The 24,734-nt window shown below is 46.6% G+C and overlaps 2 protein-coding genes across 4 annotated transcripts in view; one reads left to right on the plus strand and one right to left on the minus strand.

The window, feature by feature from the left end:
• PDK3 (pyruvate dehydrogenase kinase 3) overlaps positions 1–10,207 on the plus strand; it is a 58,631-nt gene extending 48,424 nt beyond the window's left edge. Inside the window, exons 10-11 of the mRNA XM_075429864.1 lie at positions 3,612–3,725; positions 4,856–10,207. Coding sequence (XP_075285979.1) covers positions 3,612–3,725; positions 4,856–4,999 — 258 coding nt within the window. The 3' untranslated portion in view covers positions 5,000–10,207. The remainder of the gene's footprint in view (positions 1–3,611; positions 3,726–4,855) is intronic.
• Positions 10,208–17,924: 7,717 nt separating this feature from the next.
• PCYT1B (phosphate cytidylyltransferase 1B, choline) overlaps positions 17,925–24,734 on the minus strand; it is a 46,271-nt gene continuing 39,461 nt past the window's right edge. For all 3 annotated transcript variants that reach the window (XM_075429885.1, XM_075429894.1, XM_075429878.1), the window contains one exon: positions 17,925–20,830. In XM_075429885.1, coding sequence (XP_075286000.1) covers positions 20,624–20,830 — 207 coding nt within the window. In that variant the 3' untranslated portion in view covers positions 17,925–20,623. The remainder of the gene's footprint in view (positions 20,831–24,734) is intronic.

The following is a 24,734-nucleotide window of genomic DNA, read 5'->3' on the forward strand; positions in this document are numbered from 1 at the left end:
GGCACGGGAGTGTATTGGATTGTTTTCACCAGTGTTTGATGCCACTGCGGTAGGTGTGAAACCCAGTTCTGTATCTGCGTTGATTTGATATTAATTCTTCACGGCTCCTAACTCTGCAACACATCTTAGCAATACATTTCAAACAATGGTGTGGCTTTTTCTTAGAAAATCTTCTTGAATGGGATAAGTGATAGGGAGCAGGCCTTAATTTAAATATAAGCTTTTTTTCTTTGTGAAGAATGGTAGAATCTTTCTTGATTCGTAATCTGCCTTTGTTCTGTCTCACTTTTGATCAGCAATTTACTGTATCAGCCTACAAAGATTTCCTGAAACTTGTTCTTACTATAAACTTATACCTTGATTACCAGTTGTATTCACTATTAAAATGTCTCTTCCTTTGTGGCTCTCTGATTGTAGAATGTGTTCAGCTTAGGATTGCTTTTATTCTCTTCCACTCTGCCCCATGCCTCTTTAGCAATGCATTTCTGTGTTTATTTCCTCATCTTCAAGACTGCTTACTTTGATTCTGTGGCATGTATACTTAGTTTCTGCTACTGTACCCTGTTTTCAGGCTTTGTTTTACTCTTCAGTCTGTATGTCACTGTTAGTCAGACCTGCAAAGTATCCCCCTCTCTTCTGAACCTGGCAGCTTTGCCCTGCGAGTCTGATGCCTGTACGTGACTGAATGTTGAGAAGAGTTGCTAAGCTCTGTTACTGATATGTGTATGCAGAAAGAAAAAAAGTCAAGAACTGAGAGTTTGTGGCATATCTTTCCACTACGAAGAAAAAGGACTTTAGCAGTGAAGCTTGACACACTCTGTATTATGGCCCAGATCCAGTTATAAAAACAATTATGCTTCACTTTGTGTGTCAGTCTAGAAATAAAAATCCTTCAGCAGAAGGGTTCTGCATAAATTCTCTTTGAAGTCCATACAGAAGGCAAATTTCTTTGTTGCTGAGTGCCAAAGACCAAACCACTTAAGAGTTACAGTGCTCCAGAAGGTAGGTAGGTCTGCGCTCATGTCATTCTTGACTTAGGCAATATTCGTGAACTGAATTGCAGCGCAGTGGAAATAGACATGTTTTTCTGTCCTGACTCTCCCTCCCCTTTTTATGGGATCCCGTCTAGTTTATGAAACATTCATGGACTTGGGGAGTGGAAGAGAGGGATCTTTTTGTTGATTGGTGAAAATTCTTTCAGTGTCATTGTAAATGTTCTTTAAAAACTGCTGAGAAACCTTGTTACCATGGCAGCATTTGGATTCTAGCAGGTCTTGTGCTTGTCTGTACTGCTGTACACGTAGTGGAAGCACTAGAAACACATGTTATGTTTAATGAGAATTCGGTTTTCTTAGAGAATTTAATGATTCTTTGTCTGGCAGCATTTCTTTATAGCAGGAGAAAAGTGGCTTAAATTAGGTTTGATTAAACCTGGAGACACTAGTAATACAGAAATGTAATAATTTCGTATTTGTATAATGCATACTTTAGTATTTAATGAGAAAGTGGCTCCAAAACGCTTTCTTTTCTCAAGGCAGATGTGCAGTCATTGACCGTATTCTGTCCTCTAGGTCAAGCACAGACTTGTTAATTGTCTTTTGTGAAACAGACCTTTTGCAAGGTCTTGCCTTAACAAGGTACTCATCTAGGATCGTTGTCTTCATATTTCTTTTAAGCTGTCTATTTTTGGAAAATGCCCTGAAAACAATGCAGACAAGGGACTGACAAGAAACTTTTGGAAGAGGGAAGTATGAAATAATTGTGTGGGCTAGCACAGAGCGTGAAAAGATTTTCCCGGAAGGAGCAGGAGGCAAACGGAAGTTGGGCATGGGTTTTAAGGAGGCATAATTCTGGAGAGAGGAAAGTATAATATGTCTTCAGGATTGCTTGATACTGCCCTTTACTTGAGCTGTTCCTGGCAGTATGTGTGATCTACAATTTGCCTTTCAGCTGCTGTGCTTTTTAATTTCTGTAGTGTATTTCTTGTCCGGTCTCCAGAAAAGATGCAGGTCAGCTTTGGGAATTTTTTTTTGTTCTTTCAAATAACTTCCAGTTTTTAGAGATTCAGAAAGAAATGCACCTAGTTTCAAGACCAGATGTTTAAAAGTGTTGCATGTGTCTCATGGGAGACTTTGAGGATTATACTTTTAAAGCATACTGTTGTTTGAAGAAGTGCAGCTAAGCAACTGTTTTAACTGTGGAAATGGACACTAATAAGAATGACAAACGGTGTCAGTAGAAAAGGACATCTTTGGCATTTTTGCTTCTCGTTTTGCTCAGAACTGTTACAGTCATCAGTGTGAGCAACTCTTAATGAGTTTAAGACCACTAAATTTAGACTTCTGGAAAAACAAGGTGAAGAGGTCAAAAGATACTGTAGAGATAGTGGATGATGGCAAGAGAATTTGTGATGGATACTGTAGTACAAAGTTCTTTAATGTTCACCCCTTCCTCAAGGGATTTCTTAAAGTGATACCACATATTAGCTGTGTATTACACTGGCAAGTCCTGCTTCTTACCCTTCTCTCGTCTCGTTTGTTTTTAAGATTCAGGGCATGATTCTCAGTATCTGTCAGGTTGCCTTTGTAGACATATTATAGTGGCATGTGTTCATTGGTTTTCTGAAAACTTCAGGTGTCTAATTCTTCTTGTAATCCACCCTTATGGAAAATTTTTATTACTCCATTGCCTTATATATCCTTATTGTCAAATGCTTGTATGTCTGGAATGATTTATCACTCCAGATAGTCTCAAAAAATTCAAGGGAGGGTCAGGTGAACTGTGATTCTCAGCACATACCCAGTCCTCTGAAAGAGACAATGTGTTAGACCAAAATCTTACTGCCTAGCCGCAGTGAGAGAGGCTTGGGGTTTTTTATAACTTTTTCTGACAAGAGTGGGTTGGAAAAGGTGCCAGGTGTTGCAGATAGGATTATGAATATTTGTGTTGTAAATTTAATATCTAAAATTTGTACTTGTCAAGTATGTGCTTTGAAAATTGTGTGGTCTGTGCAGGGTCTCAGTCCTTAGTAGCCTCATTCAGTGCTGTGGAATCCTGATCTTTTTTTAGATGGATAAACAACAGTGAGGACTGTTTCCCTTGTCTGGCTTTGTATGTAGTCTTCTGCAGTAGTCTTGTGGTCTCCGTTGCAGTATGGCATCACCAATCACTTAATAGCGTAACCTAGATGAAGTGAACAGAGTTGCCTCTGGCTTTCTTGTGTGGTCTCCTAACTGTGGAGACATTTGAGAACAATAATCCCAGGCTTGGGGGTATCGGTTTGCTTTCATGATTGGAGGCAGCACGTACTGTATGTTACACCTACCAGCCTGTCTGAGAAAATGCAGAATGAACAAGGTAGTTCTGACAAAGGACTCTGGTATTTTCCCCTTTTCTGTACTTAAGCTAAAAAATTATGCCTTGGAAAAAAGGAGATTGTTCAAAAGGTTGAATACCAGTTTACAGTGCAGGCTGAGTAATAAAGGAAAGCTTGAAGAGTAATTTGATGCAAATCTAATATTTATGTATCTTCTGTTTTATAAATGATTGATCTGTTGGGTTTTTTTTTAACTTTCCACCATGTTTTTCCTTTTGTTTTCTTGTTTTTGTAGGCTGGGTTTGGTTATGGCTTGCCAATTTCTCGTCTGTATGCTAGGTACTTTCAAGGTGACCTTAAACTCTACTCAATGGAAGGCGTTGGCTCAGATGCTGTAATTTATTTGAAGGTATGAATTTGACCCTTTTATAAGCTAGGATATGTGATATGTGATAGTTTATAGCAGGCTGAACAATTGAACTTTCTGTCTTTTCACTCTTCAACTTGTTTTCAAATCTGTAATTGATATTTTCATTGTATTCTACCTAAATCAGTTACGCAGAATCTTAAAAGCAGAGGTTACAAATGTTAACCTGGCACTAATACTAGTGAGCTTGCTTTGATTTTTCTCGCTGCCCTGCCATCCCCTGTTTTGGATCTTTTGCATTTTGTTAATCCATCGCAAGTGCTGAATTTTCAAAGAACTGTGTGATGAGAGATAATTTTTGTTAATACTTTTTGATTCTGAAAGTTTTGATCAGAAGAACACTGAGAAGACTACTGACTCACTCCTGACTGGTACTTTTTTTTTTTCTATGCCGTTCTTGGCTTTTATGCAATAGACTGCATTGATCCCGTTGTCATTTTTGGGAGATCCCAGGCTACTCCGGGGCTGAAGGTTGAAACTAACTGCTTGAATTTCATCAGGGAATTTAAAAGAATATAGTGTACAGCTGATGTGCAGGTCGTTGACTTAGCCTTGTCACTGTGCCTTGCCATATGTAGTGGGTGAGTTGTGCTAACTCTAGTTTCTAATGGGTTTAATCCTGTGCATGTATCTATGGAAGAAAAAGTTAGTCTTTTTCAGAGGTGAAAGGCATGCTGATGGACTGAACTCGATCAGTCCTCACAGATCGGTGTGCTGACAGAGTCTGAGCTTGTTGAAGTGAAATGTTTAAGTAAAGTAGCTCTCTGCCCAGTGTCAATGACAAATCTCCTTGAAGTGTTTTTGACCACAAGTTTTCTTGTGGGTTTTTTTTTTTTTTCTTGCTATCTTTGTAGACACCACTCCCTGGAAAAAAGGGGAATATTTTAAAGTGTTATTATTTTCTTTGAACTTTTACTATGACTAGTACTTTGACTAGGACTAGAACAATTAGTCAGAGCCAGAGTATTTTCAGAATAGTGTTGTGACATGTAACACTTGCAAAATTGAGACACTTGTTCGCTACAGAAGTAGTAACAGTAGCACTCCCCAGAGTATCATCTTGCTCTTGGCGTCTCTGCTGATATCTTACCTCTGCTTTTGTTTTTCTGTAGGCCCTTTCAAGTGAATCATTTGAAAGACTTCCCGTTTTTAATAAGTCAGCATGGCGACACTACAAGACGACACCTGAAGCAGATGACTGGAGCAATCCTAGCAGTGAACCAAGGGATGCTTCTAAATATAAAGCTAATCGATAATTTGCCACCTTTTGTCTCTGTTGGAGATGACCTCTGCATTCAGTATAAAGTCTCTGCTTTGTTCCAAAATCCTTCAAACCACAATAGCTAATTACTTCCAAACAAAGACCTAATCAGGGCATTGAAAAATAGTAAGAACAAAGTGATGATTGGGACTTAAAGGAAGGCACTAAGCACGTTTGGTGAGTCCTATCTACTTCACCAGAACGTGCTTGGTTGCTTCAGTCATGCATTGACAAAAGGGATTGCACTGTGACTGCACTTAAGAATACAGTGTTGTAACAAAAAGATACTATTTGAAATGGCCAGTTTTTATTCCAATATAAGGATTGGCAAGATGTGCAGAATCCGTTTAAATGGTGAACAGTATCTTGCACAGCAATACGGTGTAAGAGAAAAATTCTAATGTAGTTAAACACATGCTTTGAAAATCCACTCTTTGCTGCATTTTATATTGCACAGTGTCACCTCTTACAGAAAATCCCTTTGAGCTCTTCAGATTGTGTATCTATCTGATGAGCTTATCAATGCATAAGTACTTAAAAGGGTTGTGCAGCTTTAAACTGATGCTTTTCCCCATATTCCCAAATCCATTTGTCAAGTGCATACAAAAATTATGTTGTTATGAGACACTGGGATTTCCACTTCTTGGTATGCACCTTAATGATTTTCTTGACGCGCAAACACAGAAATGCATTTCTACACATTTTTCCTTGTTTTGAGGAAAGATCATAAGTAGCTAGATCATTTCTCCATACAAGAAATTCTATCAATACAGGGGCAAGAGGTAATTCAGTTTCGTGTTTATTGCCTATCATTTCTAGGGGGTTGGGGAGGGGAGCGAAATGCTGGAAGGTCAGACAGCCAGTCATACAAATGAATTTGCCTTAAAGAGTGTTGGTTGCTTGGAACCTGATTAGTTTAAAACCTGTAAATAGTTTGCAAAGTTATTTATATATTCAATGTCTGACTATAGTCTGGTAATTTGAATTTGTAGTGTATATAAAGATGTTGTACACGAGCTTTTGGAAAGTGTCTTTGGTCTAAATACATGAAACTGGAAATATTGTAGAAATGGGAGGGACAAAACATAGCTGTACCTGAATTAAGGGGGGGGTATCAAAGAGAAAAAAGCTAAGTATTTTCCACTTAAATTTATTCTGAGGGTTACTGCTGAGTGTTAGGAAACTGTTCTTCATCAAGTCTTTGCCAAATACTGTTTCTGATACTGTGGCCTTTCAGGAAAATCTGTGAGGTTTAGAAGTTTTGGTGATATCCTAGCCACGGGAATAAAGTAGGTGAGTTGTAAGCAACTCTGATGCACCCTCAGTTTCTCTTAGGTGTTTTGATATTTTTTTGAAAGATATTGCAGATTTTAGCATGGAAAAATGAAACTTGTTTACTAAAATTGGGAAGAGAACTGTCCCTTTTGTCCTCCCAATATTTATTTTTATAAAGAACTGGTCTGTTAGGTAAACAGGGAAATGCTGAGAAATTCCTAGATATTTTTTTAAAAAATCTTAGCGTGACTTAATGATAGTACTTTGCACTTACATAGCACATTTCATCGAAGGGTTACAAAGTGCTTTGAGCAATAAGCTTCATCTAGCCCTATTTCTGCAGAGTTGGAGCCCTTACCCGGCAAACCCTTCCTCTCGTCTGTCACAGTCGGTTCAAGGATTTGTATGTGAATAGCTCGTGAGTTTGTAGGGCTTGAGGTTCTGTGGGCCGCTCCGCGCTGTACAGCGAGGTCACGCTGGAGCGGCCGGTGGTTGTCACGCTGCTCAGAGGGGGAGGCACCAGGACGGCTGCTGGAGGCTGGCTGACGTGCTGCCCGGTGAGCGGTGCCCCTCGGAACACCTGCTGCCCGCAGGTTGGAGGGGGGGGCGTGTGGTGGGGCCGTCTTCTTCTGTCCCCCTCTCCTCCTGTTCCAACCCGGGCGTGTTTGACCCTGGGCAGGGGGTCTGCCCGCAGCACGGTGAGGGTGTAACGCGTGCGGCCTCCAGAGCAGTAATTTCCCCCGACTGCAGGCGCTGCTGCAGAGGAGGCAAATTGCTGTTCGAGTGATACAGCTGTGCTGCTGGGGTGAAATCAGAGTGATAGTTTGACTGAAACACCAGCTGGAAGTCACATCTACTGAAATTTAGTCACTTAACTTCTGCCCTTGGCCATAACTTCTTACTGTGTTTTAAATTAATTTCAAGTTTTGTATGTTTTCCAGTAATCGCAGAGGAGGGCTTGCTTAAAAACAGAAATTTGTGACAACACTAATATTTTCCCAGTTGTGTGTGGTCAGTTTTTCCTAGAACATTACGTAAAGCATTCCAAGGAAGAGGATAGTTTGTGTAAGAAGCGGAGTTTCAGCTTTTGTTAGAAATCGTATTTTGAAGTCGTAAATCCTGACCTGGTGCTTCTTTTTGGCTGCCTCCTTGTACATGAAGAGGAGAAGGAACAGAAAGAAAAGAAGGGATGCAGGCATGTTGAACTTGTTTTCGTGAAGTGAATATAAACTGTGGAATCCCGTGAGTGAAAGCTGAAGATACGGTGGAGGATGTTATGATGTATTGGTCATTTCACTTCTTTATTCCCAAAAACAACTGGCTGGCTTGCAGGACTGAAGTGCTCTAGCGTGTGAATACTGGAGTCCCCTGAAATGGCACCTGTTTCCAAGAACCCTGAGCGGGTATGAACAGCTCAGAGCAGGAACGTAGAGCACAAGGAATGCATTTTCTGCCCATTTCCCAAGGTCTGTTCGTGGGCATTACGGTGAATATGAGCAAGAAGCAACTTTTCTCCTCTCCAACCTTGTCTAGGCAGCCTGTGCTTTAGTGGAGATCCCAGGTACGCCGTAAATTGTCCTTCATTCATTGTCCTCATGCCGTGTTTCTACATGGGGTATTAGTCTGAAAACAGTCTGAGGAAACCACAGCAGCAGACCTTCTATTAGAAGAGAGTTTTTTAGTGGGTATGCCTGAAAAATGAGGGTGGGTGGGTTTTTAGTGTGGCTAGTTTAACTACAGATACTGATCTTCTTTAAGTTACTTCTGCCTTTGACTGGAGTCTGTTATAACTATTTGTTTCAATATCTTGGGGCTGTTAATTCCAAACTTTCTGATGATATAAAAGTGTAATTCTTTTTTATGGATTTTAGACGTATGGCCTGCTAATGTTATTGCAACCTGCTTGTCTTGAGTTACAGGACAGAGAAATAGAAAAAAATGTTTTCAGTGAAAATACTTCATATCTGTTGTGTTTAGTGATTAACAGAAACAAACTGAGCAAGGGATGTTTGCTCCTTGATTCTTCCTGAGAATTTACAAACAGGTTCTATGTGTCGTAGTGTAACAAATAGTTTAACTTTTTGGTCCAGTGTGCGTTTTTCTGGTGTATGTGCCTTTGAATGTAATCTATTAATCCCCTGCCTAGTTTAATATTAATAGATACTGAAGTCTTTCCAAATCATATACATGTTTGTGCTCCCTGCTTTTCTAGGCTTTGTTCTGAAGCTAAAAAGGGGTCTTTCGGAGTCAGCACTTGATGAGAAATACTCAGAAGATACTGAAATGTTGCTTTCACAACTCAAAGGCACAGTCTTGGCCTCTGTGCTTGACTGTGATCGCCTAGGATAGTACTGAGGAAGTCTTTGTCCTGCTGCAGTTTGTGCTACCTCTTGGGCAGTGTTTAAAGCAGGTCCCTGGACACGTGATTACAGAATATGGGTATTAATTACAGTGTTCTTGGAAAATTCAAGCTGCTACTTGACAATGTAAGCTACACGCTGCTTCAACTGGATAACATACTTTTCTTTGTCCTCAGTGACATGTAGAACTTGCTTTGAAACAGCTGCTCGCTTTCTCCAAAAAGTCAGCAAGAGTGGGTCTTTTTTTTAGTGTAGCGCAATGTCCTGTTCACCTCCACCCAAACTTAGTAGTTGGGGTGAAATCTTGACCTCATTGACATGGGAGACATTTTCCCCCCTCCAGATGCTTATGTGTTAGGTGCTGCAAAGTGCCCAGTGGTCTTGACTGACACAAACAACTTTGTAGAAGACAACCTAACTGTTTATTGTTAGTATTTATCTCTTGAGGATTACCACCTCCAGCTGTGTGGTGTTCAGTTTCTGTGCATGTTTCCTTGGTTGCCATTATAGATGCTGTGGCTTCTAAGAACCCCTCATCTCTTCTTCTTGACATTCTCACCTGCCTGTGAATTAATATATATAAACATGGTTTTGCAGAACTTAAGAAAATATGATGGCACATGACAGAACAATGTATTACTGAGTTCAAGGTGAGTTTATTCCCAACTGAGGAACATAGTTACAAATTGCTTAGCGACTTCAGGGCTGAATCTTGCAAATACTTGCACAAGTAAACAGTGTATGAGAGTAATCCCACTTAAATGAATCTGTTCTCAGGATCAGGACATAAGCTGTTGACGTTAATTTGAAACAGTGAAGGTTTGTGTAACTGAAGTGGCTTTCTGAATAAATGAGAAAATTTAAAGCTCATGTGCTTTAATTGCAATATTATGTTGCCTTAAAAGATCTTGGAAATTGGCATAGAGAACTTGTTTGCCTATTAAATCTAGAGATTTTTTTATATGGTATCAGTAAGATCGATGTGTTTGTGCTAACTTTGATATTGTCAAACTAGTATTAATTGCTTTATTAAAATTTTTGCTTTGAATTGAATACTGCCAAGAGGTGCCAGATTGACAGTCCTTTGAAATTCATACCCGCTGTCAGTAGATGGTGTCAGGCAGTGGCATGGCATGGTCCCACATGGTGCACTCTCAGCACCTTGCCTTCTCTGCTGACCTGCTAAGAGGGGGCTAAACTTGCATTGGGTTTTATGACATGAGTTTCTGATGTGGGTGGAAATCAAGTCAGTTTGTTCCCAGTGTCAGTTGCAGGACAGAACTCCTGCTGGCGAGCTGGCCTGTGTTGCGCCTGGCATCCAAGAGGAAAAGAGGTCTCCCGTTGCTGTTCCTCTGTGGTGGCATCATTTGAATCAACTGAACCTGTAATGGAGGAGCGGGAAGCTAATTTTTCATGAGATTACTTGGTGATGTTTTAAATTTAATTTTGAGTCTTCTGTAACTTGTGTTGGAATTGTTTCTAGTCCAATACCTGTGTATATAGTTTGTGTATATTCTTGTTTTCTTCTTTGCTTTCTGTTGCTGACAAATAAAAATATGTAAAAACTACATGATGACATTTTTAAGGGGCTGATTTGGTTTCACACAGTATGGAGCGTAGTTTGTGGTTTGGCAGCCCAAGGTCAACTTGTGTATAGGTTTTTTTTTTTTTCGTTTTACAGCCCTTAATGTTGATCTAGTAATTTATTGCTTTAATAATTTATTGCTTTAATATGTTAATGCAAGTAACAGAAGGGAGTATTTAAGCCCTTGAATCATCGTCGTTACTGTGGTAGCAGCAGCAGCAGAGCTTCACAGCGCTTCAGACTGCTGGTTTGCACAAATATGGGATTTGGAGGGACCGGACGCAGTGAGCTGCTGAAGGTAGGTTCATAATTTATTTGAGAAAATGAAAGAACAAAGTTTCTTACCAAGCAATTCCAGAGCAGGAAAATGCCTGGAGACCCAGCTTGCTTGACTCGTTAACTTTCTTAATAAGTAATAAACGAGGCTCCAGATGGTCAGAATTTTGCTAGAATGGAGATAATTTTCTTTCAGATGAATAATTTATTTTAAAACTTCAGGAGAGAAGCAGTCTGTGTGTTGTGCTTTCTCGCTGCTTATCATTTGCATCGATAGGATATTCACAGGAGCCGAGTGCTTAATTAAGTAGCTCGAAATTGCAGAATCTGGCGGCGTGTACTGCATAATATTTGACAGTAGTTGTCTGTAGGATCTGAAGCAACTAGTTGCAGCAGCAGTATAATGATTTATGGCTCTAGGACACAGGCTTGCGTAGGAGAACAATTTATAAGAAGGGATCAGTCTCATACAATTCGTGTGTCTCTGACCGTTGTGGACTCACTCGGCACTTAAATTTGTTACTTTTAGTGGAAATGGAAATCTTGCAGTAGGCAGTTTTAAAATGTAGTTATGCATACAAAACATGCCAGGCATGCTTAGTAGGAAAAACTAAACCTTTTTTTATTGGCAGATTAGTTTATATTCATCATCTAACTCTGAGGCTGTTTTAGCTTTTGTGCCGTCTCCTCTAGTAGTGAGAGTAAAATTGAGCTTAGTAAGTAATGCCTGCTGTATTTTGTCTAAGAGATCAGCCATTCAGAAGACTGGTTACAGCAGTCTGAAAACCCTTCTCCATCTAGTGACTTGGATAATTTTTTATGCCTTTGGCCCAAACTCTATCGCCCTTTGTGTCTCCCGGTCCAAAGGCAACAGGCCTGTCACTTTGCTTCTCCTAGCATGCAGCCAGGAGACTTGATTGGAAAGCTGTAAGATGCTTTTCCATTTTTCATCTGCCACTGGATTCTCTTCTTGAAATTAGTGAATGTGCAGGCCCCTGTAAATACGCTTACTTGTTTCAGAAGGAAGCTTCAGTTATGTCAGTTTGCAAGGTCGCGTGTTGATCTGTGTTTTGGTATTAAAAGCTTTCAAAGGATGGCTTCCTTGAAATTTTCCTTGTGGTCATGAAGACTGATGCCAGCTTGTACTGTTGTGAGGTGCAAGTCGTTAAAATGTAGGAGCCGTCTGAGCGGGCTTGAGGTTGTTGGTGGTGTGCCTGGCTTCTGCTGCGCTTTCTGTGAGCACCTTCCATGCCTGTTCCGCTCTGCTCTTCATTCTTACGGTAACAAATTTCTTCGCAGACATAAGAATACTTGGTACCGTCCTTGGGGCTGTGGAGGGCCAGCGCTTCAGGCATGCCTGGCTTTGCATTCAGGTGAAGGGACCTGGGGGTGTGCGGGAGTCGTGGCTGTGTGGTCGTTGCTGTGTCTCCAGGTGGTGGTGGACTAAAGGCTAGGTTTTACCTCCAGGGAAGCCATATTCTCTCCTTCTTCCTTTTCAGATGTGGGTGTCCACTTCAGTGAAGGGGTGTCCGCTGTGGGTACAGTGCAGTACGCCGGAAAACTGCCTGCTACAGTGTGCACCGAGTCAAGTGGCCAGGGCCTGTACGTTATAATGTACAAGTTTACCAGCTTTACAAAAAAATTTCACAAATAGCTGTTTGCAATGGATGAAGAGGTTGGAGTTATGCTTTGTTCCGATTTATTTCAATACATTTTGTCTTGCTGGTACTCTGTGCGCTGAGTGATGGAGAATGCCGGCTTGCTAAACATCGTCTTTCACAGCAAGAGAACTGAAGTTTCTAGATTTTTTACTGTTTCTAGATGTGTTTTTTATTGGCATATGAAATTATTTTATCAAGGTGCTTGATACACAGCTGTCATTGCTCAAAGATATAATTAATTTTTAATTTTCTGTTTCTCTATAAACAGTTGAACAGTTGGGTAAAATGCGAGAAAAGATCACCTTGGGCACTTCCCTGTAGATATAATTTCATGTGATTAATGGGTGGTAGTATCACCACTCTTTGCATAATGGCTAACTGCGTTTTAATTAGCTTCTGTGTGGTTTATCTCTCTGTTCTTAACAACAAATTGACTTGAACTCCCAGAAACTGGAAGTCGAAAGATGTCAGAATAGAGATGCTTGACCTCACGGTATTATTTTTTCTTGCATTTCTTTAAAAGATACAGACTGTGAGCTTGCTGCTGTTTTCTGACAGTTCTTCATGTTCTCTGTGTGTCTGGGATACAAGTGTGTGCTGTGGGGTGGTTTCAAGAAAAGGTATTCTTGAGGGGGGAAAAAGAGGAAAAAAAAAATTAAACCACCCAAGATTTGCTACACTGTTTGGATTAATGTTTAGTTTGGAACCAGCTCTTTTGGGGGGAATCTTGTTGGTTCTTGTACAGGATATGCCTTATGCAGTTTTCGTTTGCATGTGGACAGTATGAATATTTAAAAAGTCCTTCTAGTTCTTTCCTGGAATAAATGCACACGATAACCAAAGCAAAAAAACCCAAGCAACTCAAGACACTTTCTCTAAGGGATAGTTTGATACTTTGTTTTGGCATGTGGCTCTTCCTCGTGTATCGTAGCGGTGCAAGCTCATGACACTGTTAAAAATGAAACTTGTTAACTTTTAAACTGATGATGCAGAATATCATAAGTACAGCCGGGGGTAGCAAAGGAGCTGGGTTCCTACTGGTTTTATGCATTAGTTTTGAAATGAAAAAGCTAGAGACCAGTATGCCATGTAGTACATTAAAATAACACAACCCTCTTAGTATTCAAAGCTAGTCACTTCTACAGAGCAGGTTATAACTAGCCTACTTTTCTGTAACTAGTCCACTTTTCCTAGGTGGATGGTGGCTTTGCAGTTCACAGTTACTTTATTTTACAGAAAACCCGTGTGTGTTTGTAGGGACATAGGATTAGAGAATGAGAGAAGAAGGTTAAAAAGTTCTGCAATATGCTGAAGGGGCTGTAATTTATTGTAACAAAGCTGTTTCTAGAATTTGGAAGATTAGCAAGACCTGAAGTGTGCCAGCAGCCTGGTCAGTGCCACCGTGTGGGATTTTCCACTTGAGTGTTCTGCCTTCATGTGCTTAGGCACCGGAATAATTGTGTTGAGGTAATGGACCACTTTCTTCTTCATCAGTCTAGTTAAACATTAAAAAAATTAATTTATTGCTAGGTTTTGTAACTGTGAAAACTGTGCCTTGCAACAGTATTTTCATTTCTGTTTACCACAGTCACTGAAAAACAAAAAAGCCAAAAAAAAGAAATCTTTAAATTCCCGGCTCCGCAGCTGTCCCTTGCCAGAGGTTTTGCTTCCACCCTTTCTACAAATTGGCGCAGTCGCTCACAAGGGGTTTAGGGTCTGCTGCACCGCTGGGTCCCTTGGGACCATGCTCGCCAGCCGGGTACCGGGGCAGCACCCGCCGCGCTGCTGGGGGCTGGGGGCTCGTTGCTGCCGGGGAGGAGCAGCCCGGGCTCTGGGCACCGGCACGGAGCCTGGGACGGCTCGGTTTGCGGCCCTCGCAGGTGTGTTTTGGAGCGCCAGCGGCACGTCGTCTCTAGACCAGGGAGTTTCAGGCTGCTTTAAAAAGGGAGAATCCTGGTCCTTTCCCACATAATTGCTGAAGTCACAGTCAATGGCAGAGAATCAGGCAGAGCAGCGGTTTGGGGTGTCCCCCCCTCAGATGCATGTCTGGGCTCTTCCAGGTGTTTACTGCTGTGCTAGGATTACTTAGCATAGTTTGCTGGGCAGCAAAAGGAATCCCTCCTGCCGGTGGAGATGGGACTTCTGTCCAAAGGCCAAATATAAAGGGAAAGCTGAGCTACCAAAACGACGAGAGGAGAATGTTGGCAGTACTGGAAACCCTGGTGACTCCACAGGGCCTGTAGGGTATTTCCTGTGTAGCACAGACCATGAAGTATTGCCAGAGAAAACGGGGAGCCAGCCCTGTAACCTCTTAATCCTTTCAGGGGACAGCTGCCTTTTCGCAGGGTGAAACTTCCTTTTGAGAAGGGCTAAAGGAGGAGATACTTCCAAAGGCATGGTTTCCTCCTTACATTTGTTTTGCCCATTTCTTCCGGTTATGTTTTGCCACAGTCCGGAATACGGAGCAGGTTCTTGGGTTTGTGTGAAAGGCAACGCTGCCTTCCCCCGCTGATGAACTTGCAGTTCACTGTTCCTCGCTGAAGGAAGGATTGATGCTGTTGGAGGGAGTGTATCTAAAAAGGGGTGGCGGTTCTGAGTGTCAAAGAACTGTTTGAACCGAAGAAAGGTATTGACCCAACCATAAGCTGGACATGAAGAACCGCTGGGGCAGGGGAATTCCGTCAAGCCTTTCATCTGAGGAACTGGATTTAATATGGGTGCCTGCTGCAGGCAGCTGGGAGATCCAGCAGAGGACTTGTCATAGGAGCAGACACAATTCTTGCTGGTGTCTCAGTCCCACGTTCCCCAGCTGGCACTGCGAAGATGCCTTTCCAAAGGCTCTCAGCTATTCTTACTCCATTCTGCACCTGTCTCCTCTCCCTCAGGTGGAGCTGTGGGGCAGTGGCCTTTGTTTCCATTTGGATTAGAAGTGCCAGTGCCGCCTTCCTTGCACACACCAGGGAAGGGCCTTCCCTTCGGAAAGAGGAGGATGGAAAATATCTGCATGCACATGCCTGGGGAACAGGAATTGTGTTTTGAGAGGAAAAAATCATCTCTCTTCAAAGTAACCTCAGAACAGGAGTGCTTAAGATAGCTGATAGCCTGCTGCCCAAAAGGGTCTCCACGTGAGAGGCAAAGCCCTAGGTCTGTGTTCAGCTCTGTTTTAGGAGGAGGTCAGAGGTCTGCACCAGCCTCAAGTGAAACTGCTGCTTAGTTACATTCTCTCATGTAGGACTTTTTCCCATGATGGTTCATTATTACCCTTTTTTACAAGCAGGTTTGCTGTAGCATCAAACCCTTCCTTTCTGCTGAGCTGAGTTGCCAGGCCTTGTGTTGATTTGGGGAACGTCTTGTTCCCGAGCCGGTTTGCCCTGTGCCCAGGCAGGAATCTCCTCTGGCCTTGGGCTGGGCTGGATTTGGCAAGGGCCCAGCTTCCCGGGGCGTGTGTTCATGGGGACACGGTGCCAGGGACCCACCACACCGCTTCTGTTGGCAGAAGTCATTGTCCTGGGATTTTGGAGCAGAAAAGCAAGAGATTGCAGTTGAGGAGGCAAAGCCATGAGCCAATTAAACAGCATCACCTTGTTTAATGAAGGCTTTGGAGCAGGGAGGGAGGACAGGATCTGCCACCAGTGTTGGGCTCTAGAGCTGGTTGGGTCGTCTCGTGGTTCCTCTTCCAGCACGTGTCTGTGGCCACTAGCTGAGCAAGGCACGATGTCCGTCCTCCTCCGGGCCAGAATCGCCTCTGCCTTTTATTCTGGGGGGAGAGAAGGTGAAAGTGAATCACAGCGGTGCCGGCAGGATGACTTTAGCCGTAGAAGGGAAAGCTGAGCAGGCAAGGAGAGCAGCAGCAGCGTCCGGGAGAGATCAGGATGGGCAGTGCTGGGGACTTACTACAGCCACATCCTCCTTGGTAAGGGGCCCTAGCTCTGAGCCGGCCGCCTTGCGAAGTCAGCATTCCTCTGCATGAAAAAGCATCTCGTTTTCTTGTGGCTTTATCTGAAATGCCTGTTTCCTGTTGTTAACTTTGTCCAGCTTCCAGCTGTCAGTACTGCTTTGTGCTGTTCTAAATATTCTCTTTCTCCTGAATTCAGTCCCTACAGTATTTGGAAATAATTTTCAACAGACACAGAAAATTACAATCTGTTTTTTTAAACATTTCTCTTTCTTGAGCCTTGTGAATTAAATCATCCCTTTGAGTGAGCTTACACAATGTCGCATTTCATGCCCAAATGATGGAAGGATTTAAAACCAAGGAAATCCTGCAGGTGTTTCACAAGCGCTGGCACAAGAGCTCTGCCTTGTACTGCAGATGATCATCTCTGCTCCTGCAGCCACACTTCAAACATTCTCCTGCCTGTTCTGTATAAACCTGTGTGAACGTACAGCGGAGGCTTTCTGACTGCTTCCAGCCGTGCTCTTTGCTGTAGAGTTTTCAGGGCTTCCAGGGTGCGATGCAATCCCAGTTAGAAAACTGAAAATGCTTCTCAGGTCAGACTCCTGGATTTAAAGCTCGTTCCCAGTCTAACTCAGTGCTTCCCTTGCAGCAGCAGGAGACGCTACCAGAGGCGGCTGCAGCTCTCGCTTTCTGTCGCCTCGCCAGGGAGGTCCCGGCCCAGCGGTGGCTCGCGTTGTCCCCGGGTTTAGACCCGGCCCGTGTGAGCAGAGCCCGTTGTCCCTTCCCAGAGCGCTGGCGGCTGCGCGGGTGCTGGTGTGCGCAGAACTGGCACCGAAAAGGCAGCGGGGTTGCGGGGAGGCGTCAGTCGGACGGGGCTCCTCTCCAGGGGCTGCGGGGGCAGCTCAGCAGCAGCAGGGGAGCGGGGCTGCAGACCCAGGTGTCCCCCGTCTCCCCAGTGATGCAAGACACAGCTCAGAACAGCCCCAGATCTGTCTGAAGTAATACAGCTTGCGTTAGCGGGAGCGGTTTGGTGTGGACTCTCTGCCTTTACACAGATTCTCTGCCATGCCAAACAGCTTTGAAATTTCTTATTTTGCAGTTAAAAATACCTCAGCTGGGAAGTCCTAAGTCCCTGCCTGCTGGCTCAGCTTCTCCCTGCCTGGGGCAGGACTGACAATAAATAAATAATTTCTAAAAAAATCTTTTCTACAGCTGGCGCAGTAATAACTCCTTTCTTACAGAAAGGACCAAAGGGAAGGAGCGCAGCAGGAACATTTGGGCGTCAGACTGCCGTAGCCGGAGGAGTCGCCAAGCCCAGGGGCCAGCATCGGGCTTTGTCCCCGTGGCTGATGTCTGCTGCTGCAGTTCTGCGTAAACCTGGCAGAGCTGCAAGCCATCTGGGTGCCCACAGGAGCATCGCCGCTGCTGCCGCTGCTGGGGGTGGTTTTCAGCAGCAGAACCGGGACGGCTGCCAAAGCACTGCCTTTCTTCCTCTGAGAAGTAAGAATTAACATAGTGGCTGCCGATTCCCCGGCGCTGGGGCAGAGGGGGAAGGAGGTCTGGGACTTGCTGGTGTCCGACACTGCGCCTTGCCAGCCCGGGCAGCGTTTCCCCACCTTTACAGAGCAGGCAGGAAGATGTAGGTGAGGGCAAGGAGAGCGGGGATCCCATCGGAGTGGAGAGCAGCAGCAGGACTTTGGGCAGGCTGGCCAAGCTGCTGGGGTGGTGCTTGTGGGGTCGTGAAGCCCCGGGGTACGAAGGGTGGGGATAACAAGCACTGTGCTGTCCGTGGGGCCTGTGCTGGGGGTGGTGTTTATGCATCCAAAGGTGCCGTAAAATGAAGGTGAGAGGCAGCAGGATCTGTTGTACACTGTTTATTTTTCGTGTGGAGCTTGGCTGATAAACAGGATTGAACTAAAGCAACACTCATGAAAAATAAAACCCAACCATGACTCAGAAGTGCAAAATTGCCCTCTGTGTGTCCGGAGACAATGAGGTTCTGGTTTGCTGGAGACAGCGCATGGATATCGGCGTCTGTACCAGCAGGGCAAAGGCTTCAGCGTGTTGGTATCCTAAATTCAAAAGGACGTCTGGTACAGTGTATGGCTTTGTCACTGGGTAGCCGCCTGTGACTGAGAGCTGCTGCTAAGAAGAGATCACTGGTGAGTTTTTCTCCGGTTCCTATTTACAAGTTGTGGTGCTGTCTTCCACTCAGACCACTGAGTGTAAAGGCTGCTGAACGGTAAGTGCTATGAAACTAAAACAAACAAACAAACAAAACCGGTGAAAGCCAAGAACAGCAAAAACCTGCCAACCTCCATTGCATTTGGACGTGGCTCATCACATAAACAGCACCAGTAGAGAGCAGACGGTTCCCATGGTGGAGGAGTGGTTTGTGATGGGAAGACTGAAGACTTGGCAGAGGATCAGAAAAACTGACACGTGCATCCCAGGTATGAAATTACAGTAACAGGTTGCCTAAGGCTTAGAAAGGTCTTGATTGCATCGTCCCATCGGGCACACAGCTGGCAGCAGCTGAACCAGCCGGGGCTCTCCCTTTGCACTTTCTAGCGAAAGCGGCAGCTCACCCTGTTCCCTGCTCATCTCTCTCTGCAGCTCACTGAAGGAGGAACTAGCCTGACTCCAGGGGACAAAGCGGCAGCGAGCTACTGCCTCCTCGGTCTTGCGGTAGTCAGAGCAGTGTCTGGGAAAGTGTTCCCAGAGGAAAATGGGTTACCCCGTCGTGGGGGAGGGATGGAAGCTGTAGGGAATGAACAGACTGCGGGGCTAATCCGGCGCCTGGCACAAGGGTCTGTGATCTACCTGCCTGGGAAAGCATCTGGAAGGGGTGACAGGAGTTTACTTGCTAGGTCGCTCGGCGAGGTAAGGGTGGCCCAGGAGACACTGCTGCCAGCAGGTACGGCCACCCCCTCTGCTCAGGCACTCGGGCGTCTTGTTCCACCACCATGTTTGATTCCAGGAGCCGCTCGGAGCGCTCCCTCTCCGAGGGAACCAGCAAAGTGCTGACTGGGGCCACCTGGAGCAGGCTGCGTGTCCTGACGGGTTTGTGGCTCCAGGCAGCAGCGGCACAGCGGCGATTCCCCTGCAGCCACCCTGCGCGGGCTGCCCGGGTCTGTGCCCGCAGGCTGCCGGGGCCACAGGCCGGCAGTGGCAGCAGCCCTCGCCTCACTGGCCTGGCACCAAAGCTGGTGAGCTGGGGAGCAGAACCGCGTCGATGCTTCACAGCCGTACCGCGCCGCCGCGGGCTGGGCAGCTCACAGAGCCGTGGGGCAGCCCTGGGGGCGCAGAAACCCTGCGAGCCCGCAGTCCCCTCGCCCAGTGCCAGCGGTGGAGCCAGGCATCCGCTGCCCTCTCCGTCACTCGGCCTGGGGGCTGTACAGGTGTCATGGACAGAGAAAGAAAATTCCCATGCCTAATCCTGTTTAAAAGGTTCCCATTGTTTTTTCCAACTTTTTCCTCCGCGTTAGGGTAGAAGAATGGCCTCGGGACCCCCTGCGGGGGCAGGGTGCCCGTGAACAAATCTTGCTGAGAGTTGGATGAGGCATTTGTTCACCTGGCTGAGTAGCACGTGAGGGCAGCAGCACTGCTGTGCTCGCCGTCTGGTGGTACGTAGCTGGGCGCATCAGGGTTTCCTAGGAGGTCACAGCCCGGGGCCTTGGGATCCCACGTGTGTTTTTTAGAATTCACCAGTAAAAGTCACCGAGGTCTTCAACTATCTATTTCTTACAACACATTCCAGCTAGGGCTGTCTTTTCATTTACTTTCTTGCCTCCAAAGCGCGAAACCAGGGAGCAAAACAGGATTTACCAGGTAGCTGTTCAGGCATTAGGAACACAGAGAGCAATTTGATAAAGCAAATACAGCCGGACCCTTTACGTACGCCCCGTACAGGGCCTCGGTCAACAAGCAGCGTTCAACAGCTTGAATATATGAAACGGACTGCCACCAACTCAACCTGACAGCTCGCCGTTTCACTGGCATGGTTTGGGGTCTGGGGCAGATTTCATTCAAAAAGAAAAAAAGTAAAATTTTATTTCCCGTTTCTGAATATATTTGCTGCAGCAATGCCATTCCTTCACGTGCCGGAAGAGCTCAAGGTTAGCGGGGTCCGGTACGACTGCGTCTTCTCCGTTTGCGGGCCGCAGCCACCGTGTGCCTGTGTGCCCGGCCAGGATCCGGAGCCGACCGGGCTCCTCCCGCCAGCCCCGCTCAGTGCAGAGGTCCCGTCCGGCCTGGCCTGGCCGCAGCAGCCGTAAGCAGCAACACATGGGCAGAACTTGCACAGAGGCGTCTGTTTTTCTGTCAGTCCCCAGTACCGTGTCCGGCCAGCACTGCCGGCCAGGCCTCCAGGCACCGCGAGGGAGCGGGGATGGGACAAGCTCTTCCTGAGATCTCCCTTGCTGTGCTCCAGTCCATTTTCAGCATCTTCTCCCAGAGCACGTTCCCTGCTGTCAGAGGTAGCCCTGGTGTTCCTCGCGCTTCTCCCCATCCAGCGGCTGAGTTCATAGGTTGTTCTTCTGTCTCACGGTTAAAAAAATATCTTTTACTTCTCATCCTCGTCTCCCTCGCTCATGCTGCTGAGGGAGGCGGAGGCAGCTTTTGGAGAAGAGGGAGGGGAGGCTTTATGGAACACCCAGGGAGGAGACGGAGAACGGGATGGGGAGCGGCCTCGCGTAGGGCTGCTGTTTGGGCTCTGCCGGGGAGAAAAAGCCTGGAGCATTCGGCCGCTTCGTTCCTGGAACATCTGCTTCTGCAAAAGCAAAGTGAGAAGGTGCTCTCTGAGTACTGGATGGAGGCAAGGTACGTCTGTGGGCAGGCAGGGGCCACGCTGTGCCTCTCACCTAGGGGAGAGCAGGGAGGCGGGGGACAGACCTCTGCTCTGAAGCACAACTTAGCCTTTGCCTCTTCCACTGCACTCGTAATGACATTTTTCACAACAAGGTTTTTTTTCTTAGATCAGACAACCTTAGTGTGAGAATACAATGTGTACTGTCCTAAGCCAGCTATGGAGAACTCCCTTTGGGTTTTTTGTATGTGTTAGCTGTGCTCTGTCTCCGAACATCAGTTTTCTGCCTGAACTCCCAATGTTCCTTGTTCCCAGGACCTTTTCCTTTTAGGGTGCTGGGGTGGACCACCCAGCTCCTGCTGCGCTTGCTGGCTGGCACGGCCTGTGTTCCTCCTTCCCTTCTCCAGGCAGCAGCCCGGTGCCTGCCACACTCTGGCAGCCGCTCCCCGGCCACCTGGAGCAGGCACCACGCAAGCTCTTAAAGTGGGGGTGGGAATGTCCCAATTCAGGTGTCTTCGTTTAAAATAGAAACACGTGTAGGCTCTATGTTCTGCTTTGGGCTTTATTGTCATTTTTGCTTTGTGAAGCTGAGTGGAGACCTGCCAGAGCTGGTGGGGTGGAAGAGACCGCCTTTCCAGCCAAGCAGCCTGCTGCACCGAGGCAAATGCTGCTGCTTGTTAGTGCCTACATAGCCTCACGCTTCGGGTTTCCGATCTGGCATGGACTGCGTGGCAGCTGCCGGCTTCACATGGAAAAGGCCAAGTGCGAGTGCCTGGCTGCTCCTCCTGGGGATGGGGAATGAGAAGGCCCAACCTTGGCTGGAGCACTGGGGGTTGAGTCGCAGGCGATGCTCGGCTGGAAGGGAAGAGCCAGCCCGGACATGGTTAAGCTGCCGCTCAGGTCTGAGAGCAAAATACTTCTGCGGAATGTATTCTGGGGTTGCCTGTTGGGCAGCTGCAGACTTTCTCAGCATGAGTTTCTTTTTTGTTCCTCCTCCCCTTCCCTCTGCAGCAACTCTGCTCTGTGAGGGCCTTCCTCCCAGCCCAGGAGCACGGCACTGCCCATCCTGCTCTTCCTCCCCCTCTCTGAAGCTCAGCATTCCCTGCCAGCGGAAGGGGCGGATGCTAGGTTTTCCCATCAGGTTTCTGGTGTTTGTTTGCTGATCCTGGGGGCTAACAGTTGAGCACAAACACCAAGCTTAACTGCTCCTCTGTGAGCTCCCTCACCAATTTATACCCTTATCACATGGGCCTTTATTCATTTAGTTTTAGATCCTGGATGTTGCTGCAGTGCGGAATGACAGAACAGTTCCTGCCTGGAGCCACGCTTAGGCATGCTCCCATGCACAAAGACCCACTCCGCGTAACCTGCCCCTGCACTACAGCTAGGGCCAAAATAGTCAAGACTTCCTAAAATCTCAGTAGTTACCAGATGGTGGTTGCTCCTGATAAATGGGGGAGGGGCGTTCTGCTGCTGACAGCCATCAGGGTGTCACCAGGGCTGGCAAAGCCCTGGAGCCTGTTGAAATTCAGTGGTAGGAGTGCAAAATTTCTCTTCAGATCCCAGAAACTGAGGTTTTGTTGGCTTGCTTCAGTCTGTTTCACCCTCTCCCTGAAGGTAACCCCTAACAACAACAACAAAATGTTTGATATGAAATATCTCTTTCCTGGCCAAGCAAAACACTTGAACTCCTTCCTGCCCTTGGGGCCTTCCCAGCCACTTCAGAAAGCACAGTGACATCGCCATGCTCCACGGTGGTGTGGTACCGGTGCTGGGGGAGATCAAAGTGGCCCAGCTGGGCTGGTATCCCACGTGGCAGGGGATACCAGACTGTACTGTGGGCCACAGGGGCCACAGATGGAAAGGAGAACCCCACCTTCCTGCTAAAGCCTCCAGCCAGGCTGCAGGACACCTCCTTCCCGGTCCCTGCTTCCGCACAGAGATTGTGGCTTGAACAAGCTGGTGCCCTCGCACCGTCAGCAGGGTGAGCGCCCTGCCAGCCTGACTCGCCTCCAGCCTTCGTGCTTTAGGCACTGGGTTCCTGGCTAAGCCCACAGCTGCTGCAGGAGGAGGTGGTCGTGTGGTTCACCTGCCTCCAGAAGCACGGCATGCCCTTCGCAGCAGGGTCTTCCTGACGGGGGTTGCTCCTCAGGCCCCGGGCGCTGCAGGAGCAGAGGTGCCAGGGGCGCTCTCGAAGCGCAGGGGCGTCAGGCGGGGCTGGGTGTGCTCCGCGCCTCTACCAGAGGTGGGGAAATCATTTCAAAGCCTTGGTTCAAGCACACCCAAACAGTGTCGGGAGACAACGCTTTGCTTTTGGCACACTTAGGACTGTGGAAAAAATATTTTGCCTGTTTCTGGATTTTATTGCCTACAAGTTGATGCTCCTTTGCTTTACAAAACAAGAGCCTGTCGGGCATGACGGAGGACGGCTGCTTCTGAGCTGCTGACTCTTTCCAGGCCACACTGAGGCCCGGGCTGTGGCCACACGGCGTGGCCAAAACGCCGGCCCTGGTTTCCATTCGCAAGCCGTCAGGCTCCTCCGCGTCCCTGCAGGCGCCTGTGGTGATGCGGCCGTCCCCGGCCCCGTCTGTGCCCCGCGGGGAACGGGCCCTTTGAGGGGACGCCTCGTCTCCTGGCAGAGGGCGGCTGGCACCGCAGCCCTGCCCGCCAGGGCTTGCGGTCTCTCCGCTGACCTGAAGCGCGGCTGCCTGCCCCTATGCGTCGGAGGGAACGCAGCACAAACTCCGCCGCTTCCCGCTTCCCCGCTGCGGTGTCGTCCCCGCCATTAGGGCCTCCGTGCCAGCCTGCGCTGGGCCTCTCTCAAAACGAAAGTTTGATTGCGTCTTGATCGGCGTTTCTGACCCCTCTGTGGCCCTCCCGCAGAACGAATACGTACGGGGAGGGCACAGGTGGGCAAAATGGCCAACGAATTAGAGAGAGCTTGACATTTGAAAACTGGCGTTTCGACCTTTTCAACAAACAGGAATTTTTTTGTGGGTTACGCAGCCCTTACTTTTAGAAAATCGATGCTAGCGTAAAGCGTATTATAATAATTATTTGTGAAATAATAATAGCATATTAATGGCATGCAAATTACGGATCTAGGAATCTAGCATGCCCGTAACGATTCCTGTACTTTTAATGTCAACATTAAAAGCAACATCTAACTAACAGTGATAAGGCAAATTAATGTTAATAACAGTTTTGACACTAATAGCAAGTTATCATTATTTTAAAAGTCTTTCCTGTTGCAAGGCTCAAACTGATTCTAAAAAAGCCACGCCACCTCTCAGCTTGCTGTCACTGCCACTTTTCCTACAACACTGCGAGGAGATTTCGCTCCTGCTCTTAGCAAAGGTCTCTGTGGTTGCACCAGATTTCCTACTCTGTGGCTGGGGCACTAACTCAGGAGGCCACCTCTCCCCCTGCTTTTCTCTAATCAAATGTGGTAAAAAGTTTTACTGGCAAAGTGTTTTTAAAAATGCCATCAGTGTGCAGTGTTGAGTGGGTAGAGCCAGGAAATTGGATCAAGGCTTTGAAATTCTTTTCCCCTCTCGGCACAGGCAAATTTGTCTCGCCTCCTGTGGGTTTCTCGTGCTCCGCTAGCATCAGGCCACCTCTGGCCACAGGACCATCCCTCATGCGGAACACTCACCAAGCTCTACAGTCAAGAACTTACAGAGGAAGAACTCTTCATGTGGATCTGGTCAATGCAGGTAAACCTGGGCTTTTCATCAGAAGAGCTTACCCCTTTCCCCTGCCCAAGGGAAATTATACTGTCAATGAAGAGATTGCTAAATAAGCTGTCTGTTTATATGGCTGGGACCGGTGTTATTCAGAGAGCACCTGCCTTTGCATGGGACAGATG

This window comes from Opisthocomus hoazin, chromosome 1 (assembly GCF_030867145.1).
Source record: "Opisthocomus hoazin isolate bOpiHoa1 chromosome 1, bOpiHoa1.hap1, whole genome shotgun sequence".
Lineage (NCBI taxonomy): Eukaryota > Metazoa > Chordata > Aves > Opisthocomiformes > Opisthocomidae > Opisthocomus > Opisthocomus hoazin.